The 10017-nt window shown below is 51.2% G+C and overlaps 2 protein-coding genes across 2 annotated transcripts; one reads left to right on the top strand and one right to left on the bottom strand.

The window, feature by feature from the left end:
• Positions 1-2274: 2274 nt before the first annotated feature.
• Positions 2275-3143, bottom strand: TIMM10B (translocase of inner mitochondrial membrane 10B). The gene is made up of 3 exons (XM_030331398.1): positions 3057-3143; positions 2785-2880; positions 2275-2611 (listed from the first exon to the last, which is right to left on the bottom strand). The coding sequence occupies exons 1-3, from the start codon at positions 3117-3119 to the stop codon at positions 2435-2437; spliced, it is 336 nt and encodes a 111-aa protein (XP_030187258.1). The 5' UTR covers positions 3120-3143; the 3' UTR covers positions 2275-2434.
• Positions 3144-3306: 163 nt separating this feature from the next.
• ARFIP2 (ADP ribosylation factor interacting protein 2) lies at positions 3307-8158 on the top strand. Its single transcript, XM_030331396.1, has 8 exons — positions 3307-3413; positions 4203-4343; positions 4597-4693; positions 5416-5534; positions 5721-5942; positions 6469-6626; positions 6771-6945; positions 7390-8158. Exons 2-8 carry the CDS (start codon positions 4245-4247, stop codon positions 7543-7545), a joined length of 1026 nt encoding a protein of 341 aa, XP_030187256.1. The 5' UTR covers positions 3307-3413; positions 4203-4244; the 3' UTR covers positions 7546-8158.
• Positions 8159-10017: the final 1859 nt, after the last annotated feature.

Genomic DNA, 10017 nt, shown 5'->3' with positions numbered 1-10017 from the left:
GCATGGAAACCCAGACAATTCACAATGGAAATTTACTGGCGCAAGGATATACACGAACATCCATGCGGAAGAGTCCTCTCAGCAGCAGCAAAATATTCTAGGTCCCCATTCCCCCCATCTTGGAATTGTTACATTTACAAGTGGTTTCACCTGCACTTGTACTTTTCGAGGACAGAATTCTATTGAGTAGACATGAAGCCACTCAGTAGGGAAGTTCCTGGTCAGCAACTTCTACATTCCTAACAAAACCTTCTGTTCAAACTATAGCAGCTAAAGAGGCAAAAAGCTGTTTGGAGCCACTTTTCTCAAGAAGTAATTATGTATAAGATGGGGTTCTGGTACATTCTGGATTCTTGCTTCTTCATCCATTAAATGGGAATAATACCTCTTGTAGTTTTGCTATAGAGATTAAGACATATCAGTATCAGAACCCATACGAATTGGGTGGTTTAATGGATATTTTGAGGCAGCCTGGTGTAGTAAAAAGAACATGGATTTTAAAGTCAGATCTAGGGGCACCTGGGTGGATCAGTCGGTTAAGCATCTGACTCTTAATCTTGGCTCAGGTCATGATCTCATGGTTTGAGAGTTTGAGTCCCACATCAGGCTCTGCACCGACAGCACAGAGCCTGCTTGGGATTCTCTCCCTGTCTCTCTGCCCCTTCCCAACTTGTGCTCTCAAATATAAACAAACATTAAAAAAAAAAAAAAAAGGTTAGGTCTATATTTTAAAATAGGGTCTGCTACTAAAGAATTTCAACTTCCTGATCCACACAGGGGAGAAAAATGTCTCTTTTGTGCATGGTTATAAAGAGTTTAATTATTGTGGGAGCCAATGTCTAAGAGCTTCCATTTCCTCTGTAAAAAATAGAACATGGTCACCTGATGGGGGGTAGTTGAGGGTGAAATGGGGGATGAGAGCAGTGAAGGTGTAAAATAATTGCCATGGTAATTATAGGAGATGAAGGGCACCTGGGTGGCTCAGTCGGTTAAGCCTCCAACTTCAGCTCAGATCATGATTTCATGGCTTGTGAGTTCAAGCCCCACATGGGGCCCTGTGCTGACCCTCAGAGCCTGAAGCTTGCTTTGGATTCTGCATCCCTCTCTCACTCTGCTCCGTGTCTCTCTCTCTCTCTCAAGAATAAATAAACATTAAAAAATTTCTTTAAAAAAAAAAGAGAGAGATGAAACACACCACGAACTGAGAAAGGATTGATTGCCTGCTGGTAGTGAGGGCTTGGTTGAGGTTGGAGACCTTGAATATTTAGTGGCATGCATTACACAGCCGTGTTTTTCTCTAGCAGTCTGAATAGAGGACCAGAAAAGATAAAACAGCTGGAATGATACAACAAGGACACAGAGGAGGCAAGAAAATGTGGTGACAGAGTGATAGGCCATTCAGGCTGGTGAATACAGAATAAATTCCATAAGGAGGGCAATAATGAGGGAAAAATGGAGAGGCTCAACATGGAAATAACAGAACAGAGACAGTGGAAACAATGTGGGATAGAGGATAGAAGAGCTGGAATTAGATTATAGACATGCAGGTAACATTAAAGAGGTCCCAAACATTTGCATTATCCCCTTTGCCCCCCATAACTACCATCATCTACTTCTCCCTTGGGTTCTCTCCCTCAGATCTGGCTGTATTGCAGAATACGGTCCCTCAAGTTTCCCCTTTCTGACCGCTCCTGAAGACAAGCACACAGACCTTCTCTATTTAAACACTGTACTGCTTATCCTGGGGAAGAGGGAAAATCGTAAAAAAGTAACAACTTGGGGAAATGGTTGAAGTTCCACAACACCCCAAAATTCATATAGGTTTCATCTCTGTTCTGGGACTACTGACTTCCCAAGAGGCAGTCCCTAGAAGCCCTGTGATTTCTTGATCTGTTGTCCTTAGAGATCTCCTCTTTTCCCTAAATTTAGCAGAATTTCTTCTTGAAAGATAGAGTCCATGAAAAAATAGTTATGAATGAATGCATACCTGGCTCACAAATGAGCCATTTAAGTCAGACAGACTTAAGTGAAGGACAGCTAGAAAGAGCTCTCATTTTCTCTGTCATTTGGGCAGGAACCAGCTTCCTGTTGCTATTACCAACATTAAAATTGTACCCACAGACCTTGCTTTAACCAGGCACCGGGGAATCTTCTACACATAGAAGGCAATTTCTCCACTGCCAGGGCTGAGGCCAGCAGATATGCAATAACTGACAGAATAAAGGATGTTGCCAACAAAGTGGGCAAAGCTTCCTGCCCAGAACATAAACCAAACAGAGTAAAAGCGGGTTTATTGGCTCCAGGAAAAGGAGCAATAGTACCCAGCTCTCAGGCAATCCCTCACTCTACATACAGGCTGCATTCAGCCCAAGGTCCACTGGCTCCTTCAATTTGAGGGTCCATCCAGTGCCTCCCTTCCTGGGGTTGAGGAGGGCTAGCTGCCTGATGGTGAGGTTCCGGGCTGTTCAGCAGCAACACCTGGCCCAGCTGAGGCAGCCTCGTAGTCTGCGATGCGGCGCTGTACCAGGGCAGGCATGAGCTGCACGTAAGCGGCCATGAGGCGGTGGTTGGAATGGATCAGCTTTCCAGCACAGCTGTGCAAACAGGCCTCCTGGAAGGAAGACAGGGTGAAGCAGAGGCCAAAGGTGTCCTGTCGGGTCCGCCTCCTTCTTTCCCATCCCTAACCTAAGGGTGAGGGTCGTAGAAAGGCCAGGGCCAGAGGCAGGGGGAGTGGCGGTTGGGAAGGATCTACGGCGCACCTCCCTACTGAGTTTCCCGCCTAACCTCCTCAGCATCCAGAGCTCGGTGGTGCAAGCTGGGCACGCAGCGCTGGAAGCAGAGTTCCGTCATCCGATTGTAGACCAACAGGAAGTCCCGCAACTAAGAGAAAAGGGGACAAAGAACTCAGCGGGAAGGGGGCAACTCAAGGCCGCATCGCCCGAGATTTCCCAGGACCCTGTGCCACAGCCCGACATTCCCAGCCCTCAGATCTCCAACCAAACGGACAAGGATGCTAGCTGAACTTATGGCCCTGCAGCGACTTAGCGCGCACTCACGTTTCTCAGCTGCTGCTGCTGCTGCTGCGGCTGCTGCGGCTGCTGTGGCTGCTGCGGCTCCATCGCACCACCCGCGCACCCTACGTCACTTCCCCACAGCTTCTTGGTAACGCCCCGGAAGTGATCTCTCCTCCCTCCCCAGAGAATGAGGGGTTGGCTCAAGGATCGCCCTGCCCCGGGCTTTAACGTCATCTCCGCCCTTATAATCTGCGACGTGGCCGGCTTCTTCTGCCCGGGAGGGGACGTCACTTCCGCCGAATCCCTGACCTGCTGCTAGGATCGCGACGGGAACTGGAGCCCGAGGTCCCCGCGCGGCCCGGGCCTGGCGCCCTGAGGGGAAGAGCGGCCCGGCCCGAGGTGAGGAGGACAGACTTGGGCGAGGGGAAGTTGAACGCACGAACCTGCCCTGAGGGAAAGATGCCACTGAGCTTTGGGGAAGGATGAGGACACACCTGATGCCCAGGTGTGAGGGGTGGGGGGGGGGGCGGGGACTCACACACCTGGGGGACATAACTGACTTTGGAAGGGATCACCTATGTCTTGGGAAAAAGAGGCTTTACTCAGAGGCCGGGAATATACACCAACTGATTCAACTAAGGCCGGGGGGGGGGGGGGGGGAAGAGGAGGTGCATGAGATGGAGGAGAGGGAGACCCCTGAAGAAAAGGGGAAGAAACACTACAGGAGTGTGAAAGGCCAAGCAGCAATGGAGAACATACCTGAATGGGAGGAGTAGGCTCCTGAGCCTTGGAAAGGGGTTAATCGGATGGGGGGAAACAGCTGCATGGGGATAAGCTTCAAGACAGCACAGACTTTATCTCTCTTGGTCACTGCTGTGACCTCAAATAATGCATGAGACATAGTAGGCACTCATTAAATATCTGTCAAATGACTGAATGCATGAATGATCACCGGGGCCCTGGTGGGATTGAGGGTTCACAAGAAGACACCTGGGGCCCGGGTGTGCATGTGTAAAAATAATGCACCTTGGAGAGGAGAAATACATATCTGTGAGAAGAAAGGAGTCGTGGCCAAACCCCAGAATACTCAAGTCCTAGGACAGCCTCCAAAACTTCTGAAATGGTGGGGAAACCTTTCTTTCTGGAGTACTGGCCAGTTTCCAGAATTGTCTGTGTTGGGCTTTGCAGGGCGCTGGGGTGGAGACTTTGACTCCAATCCCTTCCCTAGCCATGACGGACGGGATCCTAGGGAAGGCAGCCACAATGGAGATCCCCATCCACGGGAACGGTGAAGCGGGGCAGCTTCCTGAGGATGATGGGCTGGAGCAGGTGCTTCTGTTTGATTCTTCTCCATATTGTTTCAATTTAGGAATCCCAAATCATAAGCCCTGGCCTTTCACCCCATTCTAGTAGACTTCCCCTAATTTACCTAACTCCCTCCAATCTTTTTACAAATCTTCGTTCTGATTCTATGCAGACTTCCCTTGTGTGCTCTCTCTGTGATGCTTCAAGCTTGTTCTCACCCCCCAAATGCTTCAGCTGCCCCTATGTTCCTGAAGCCCCCCTCTTCTCTGGCCTATAGGACCTCCAGCAGGTGATGGTGTCAGGACCCAACCTCAATGAAACCAGCATTGTGTCTGGTGGCTATGGGGGCTCTGGTGATGGACTCATCCCCACAGGTATGAATGATCAGAACAGGACAGGAAGCTTGAGTGGAGAGAGGGAGAGGAATGGTTCTGGGGAGTATAGGATGTGTCAAAGAAAGCTTGAATTATGACTGGAGATCTTGGGAACTTCTGCTAGTATGAACCTTATGGACTGTCCTCAGCCCAGGGTTGTCCAGTTGCTCCCACTTGCCATTTAGCCCCTGAGATGTGTCCATTTGCTCTTTCTCTGCTGCCACCACCCAAATCATGTTAAGAACTCTGTTTCACAGAAGCTCTCCCTGCCCTAGAGCTTGAGCCTGATTTGGAACTCTGAAGCTTCGTAGAGTTTTACTTTAGACTCTAAAGCTTAGAGGAGCAAACAGCCCTGAATCTCACACTAAGATTCCACATGGGAATGTTAGTGAGGTTTCTTGCTATCAGGATCCACCATCCTTGACCTGCCACCCTATATTCAGTGTATTTTTTTCTGTTTCCTCTGTCCCCGTACACCAGCAACTCTCTCCCCCACTCCAGCCCCCATCACCACCTCAAAAGGAGGCCAGATGTATATTGGGATATGGGTCTTAGGGCATAAGGTATGAGTTCTTCCTAGTGAGTAGGAGAATCTCATTGTCCCTAGTTTCTGCTACTTCAGGGAAGCAATTTTCATATGCTGGGTGGGAGGTACGGGTGGAGCCACAGAGACATCTGATTATGTCTGAGAGAGGCTGGTGTCAGAGAACTTGGTCCTTTAGGGTCTGGCCGCCATCCATCTCACAGTACCACTCCTGCTGGCCCCGGAGATGAGGTGGCTCGGGGCATCGCCGGAGAGAAGTTTGACATCGTCAAGAAATGGGGCATCAATACGTATAAGGTGGGATTTAAATACCTTTCCCTTCCCCCAGACTCCCCCTGGGTACCTTTTCCCCATTTCTGAATTCCACTATCCCATCTACGGCTGAGACTAGGAGCCTGGGGATGCTAGGGTAGATACCTGTTTGGAGGGGCGGCAGGGGGCAGGGTGCTAGGGCTCTGACTTATTCTCCCACTTCCCAATCAGTGCACAAAGCAGCTGTTGTCAGAAAGATTCGGCCGAGGCTCCCGGACTGTGGACCTGGAGCTAGAGCTGCAGATTGAGTTGCTGCGTGAGACGAAGCGCAAGTATGAGAGTGTCCTGCAGCTGGGCCGGGCACTGACAGCCCACCTCTACAGCCTGCTGCAGACCCAGCATGCACTAGGTGACGCCTTTGCTGACCTCAGCCAGAAGTCCCCAGAGCTTCAGGTGCCTTGGTCAGGCCAAAGAGGGTGGGGAGACTGGGCCCGGGCCCTCCCAGGCAGTCAGCCCTCAGCCTCCCTCCCTCCCTCCCTCCTGCAGCCCAGAGGGAGAACCCCTCCAGGGTGGGCTCAGCCCTACCCCCAGCAGCACTCACCTGTGGAGGCAGCCTAAGGGTTTGTACAGAGGTTCAGAAGTTGGAGGGGTGGGGGAGATGGCACACTAGATGCCTCACAAGTAACCCTTCTCTGCATCAGTGCTCGGCCTAATCAGAGCCCCTCCCTTGCCTGCTGCACTAGCTTTCCCTATTCCAGTCCTGTGAACTTATCTGAGAACCCCACTCCCACATTCCTACCCTAGGCATTTCTGGGTGGTCCCACTAACTTTCTGGCTAAGAGAGCCTTGCTGGAGGCAGTCCTTGGTTGTTCCAGTTTCAATGGCTGTTTCCTTCCTGGGGAGGAGGGGAATGAGGGCCCTACAGCTTGATTCAGGTAGGAACTGTTACTCAAGGCCTGTCCTCCCCTTCTGCCTTCAGGAGGAATTTGGCTACAATGCAGAGACACAGAAGCTGCTGTGCAAGAATGGAGAGACACTGCTAGGGGCTGTGAACTTCTTTGTCTCTAGCATCAATACATTGGTCACCAAGACCATGGAAGACACGCTCATGACTGTCAAACAGTATGAGGCTGCCAGGTGTGGGCACCAGCAGGGCCCAGGGTTTTGGGAGTTGGCTGGCATGGGTGGAAGTTTGAGCTTTGGGGTCGTAAGAATTGAGGAAGGAAAGGAAAGTATATGTGGACACAGGGGTGGAGACCAGCCTGTATTACCCTTCCCCAGGCTGGAATATGATGCCTACCGAACAGACTTAGAGGAGCTGAGCCTAGGCCCCCGGGATGCAGGGACGCGTGGTCGACTCGAGAGTGCCCAGGCCACTTTCCAGGCCCATCGGGACAAATATGAGAAGCTGCGGGGAGATGTGGCCATCAAGCTCAAGTTCCTGGAAGAAAACAAGGTGCCAACCCCACCCCTTTGACCCCAGTCCACTTTCCCATCTATAACACTGACCTTCTACCCCTAAGACCCTCCCCATCACTGGATGGGGAAATGCAGCCTGGCTAAGAAGTGGGATCTTTCCTCCAGCCCCTTCAACTTCTGAACCTTTCCAGTCACCTACCCTCCAATCCCTGGCCCTTTTCTATTGGAGGATTTGGTTGCTGATCCCAGGAACATAACTGGGAAAAATCGCCCCACCCTGGGCTGGGGTACCAGAATGCCAGATCCAGCAAATCAAGTCAGGTTTCTCCCATCAGATTGCCCTTATCCTTTGACTCCATTAGTGGCGGTCAACCCCCACCCTGAAAGCACCATCAGAGCAGAATCCATGTACCCCTGGTCTGGGCTCAGGCTCAAGAAGGGCATCTGAGTCCAGTCTCAGCTGACCCTGCTGGACCCCCAGATCAAGGTGATGCACAAGCAGCTGCTGCTCTTCCACAATGCCGTGTCAGCCTACTTTGCTGGGAACCAGAAACAACTGGAGCAGACCCTGCAGCAGTTCAACATCAAGCTGCGGCCTCCAGGAGCCGAGAAGCCCTCCTGGCTGGAGGAGCAGTGAGCTGCTCCTAGCCAAACCTGGCTATCAAGAAGGACATTGGGAGAGGCAGTCCCAGGGTGGGAGAGATTGGACATGGGACATCCCTTGCCACCTGCCCTCTGGCTTGGGTTCCCTTTCCCTTGCTGGGGCCTCATACCAGTTTTGCCCACACTGCTGTGGTAGGGAGGGGGCCTGCAGGCCCAGCAGCTGCTGCCCTGTCCTTTATCTTCCTGGCCACTGGGCTTCATTCCCAGATCTTTTCCTTCCACTCCACAGCCAAAGGCTATGACAAAACCACTCCCTGGCCAATGGCATTACTCCTCAGGCCTATCCCCAGCTCCTGGGGTGTGCCCCCTGACCAATGGCAGAGTCTCAAAAGGCCCTGTCAGCCAATGGCAGCTCTTCTTGGGCTCCCCTGAGCCAATGATGTTGCCTCCAATACCCTTTGTCCCTCCTCTATGCGTCCCCATTGCAGAGAAGGGGACTGGGACCAAAGGGGTGGGGATAATGGGGAGCCCCATTTCTGGCCCTGCATCTGAATGGGCTTCCCCTCACCAACCCACCCAGTTTAATTGTGCTTAGAGCCCTGGAAGATTGGGAACTAGCACTAGGAATAAACCTTTCATAAAAGCAGGCCCAGTGAGGTCAATTTGTGGGGGGGACTCTAGGAGGGTGGGCTGGGTGGAGAAATACTCAGTCTAATCATACACCAAAATCCTATCAAGTCAGAAGAGCAGAGGCCAGATAGCTGAAGTCACAGGTTTCAGGAACAGTCTGAGATCCTACTCTTCCCCCAGCCCCAGCTGGAGCTGAAGCTTTATTTGCTCTTTAGGCCAGCACTGAGATAGCTATGGTCTTCAGAGCATGGGGCCTAGAGGGGGTTGGGCCCGCTGACCTTCATCATCCATTCATTCATACAGCAAATATTTACTGAGTGCTTTTATTTGCCAGGCACTGCACTAGACCCTGGGGAAACATCAGTGAATAAAACACAGTCCCTGCCCACAGCGCTCATGGCCTAGTGGGGGATAGAGACAAGTAACCAGGCAACTACAATACAGTAATGAGTACTAGGATACAGAAGTTCAGGGAGCTATGGGAGTGCAGAGGAGGGGTGTCTAGCCCAGTCTGCAGCGGAGATGGGATGTCAACTTGAAAACTAGGAACTGAACAGCAAGTAGGCACAGCCAGGCAAGCAATAGGGAGAAGAGCAACCTAGGCAGAGAGGCCAGCATATGTGTAAGCCCCGATGGGACCAGGGTGCAATTCACTTTGGAATGAAAAGTGGAAGGGGAGTGGCTAGAGGAGGGCTAGGGAAGTGAGGCAGCAAGGAGTCACACTGGGCCTGTTCAGGCTCATTAAGGACTTTTGCCTTTAGAGGAGACAGGTAGCTGTGCTTTTTCAAGCGCAAGTTTGATGGGATGGGAGAAATCTAAGGTTGAGGAAAGTAGTCCTCATGAAGCTTGAAATAGTGTTATAGAGACCCTGGCTCCCTTACATTGGATAGTCTAGTGGCCCTGGCCCAAAACCCCAAAGCAAGCATGAATGCTGAGGCTCATTCACAAACATTGGAGCACCTGTGCTGGGTGCCAGACCTCATCAGGTGGATGAGAGGTTGAGGGTGCACCCAGGTGTTGAGCCCTTATCAACTTTGTGTGGGGCAAGAAAGTACCCCCAACAGCACTTTGATTCAGTCAGGGCCTTGGTACCATCACTTCTGTGCTTCTTGGCCAAGGAGAGCTCCAGAATTTTTCAACATTCTCCCCTACCTCTCTCAAGAGCTGGAAGAAGGGGACAACCCAGTCAGCAGATTGTCATAGCACTGAGATCCATGCAGCCTGATTTTGCTCTTTGTCACTGACTCTGCAGCTTCCAGGCAGCCTTTCTGGGTTTTGGTCAGCCTACAGTCATCTGACTGGAGCTTGATTATTAGGTTGGGTGGTCCACATACAACCCCCCCACTTTATGGGCCACTGGGGACTTCCAACATGAAATGTGCTGAATCTCTAGGTGATTGGGAGCAAGATCTAAAGCAGAGCTCAAACCATAGCTACACCACTTTCTAAGTGAGTTAGCTGATCAGGGTTAACGTCTGGGGAGCCAAGGGCCCTCAGTTTCTTCCGCTGTAAAACACATCTAATAAAAGAGGATACCTATTAAGATTATGAGTATTAAGGAGATAATATATGTAAAGTGATTCGTTATGTGTCTGGCACATAATAAGCACTCAGTCCCTGTTAACTGTTATTATAATTTTTATTATTTACCACCGGGGCTGCTTTTCCACAATGTGATGATTCTGAATTGCTCTGGTTTTTTGGAGTGTGGAAGGGAGTCGCTGGATGGTCTGAACCATAATCTCCTCGCGAGGGGTCTCCTCACCTACAGCCAAATCAAGTCCCCCACCTTTCACCACCCCGTCCGCCCCTTCTCCTAGCGCTTTGGGTGCTGTGCTTCCACCTGGAGGCCCTTCCGTCGCCCAGAGATCCATGC

The sequence above is a fragment of the Lynx canadensis genome, chromosome D1 (genome assembly GCF_007474595.2).
Source record: "Lynx canadensis isolate LIC74 chromosome D1, mLynCan4.pri.v2, whole genome shotgun sequence".
Classification (NCBI taxonomy): domain Eukaryota; kingdom Metazoa; phylum Chordata; class Mammalia; order Carnivora; family Felidae; genus Lynx; species Lynx canadensis.
The sequence above is the reverse complement of the archived record's forward strand: the minus strand, read 5'-3'. Positions and strand labels throughout refer to the sequence as shown.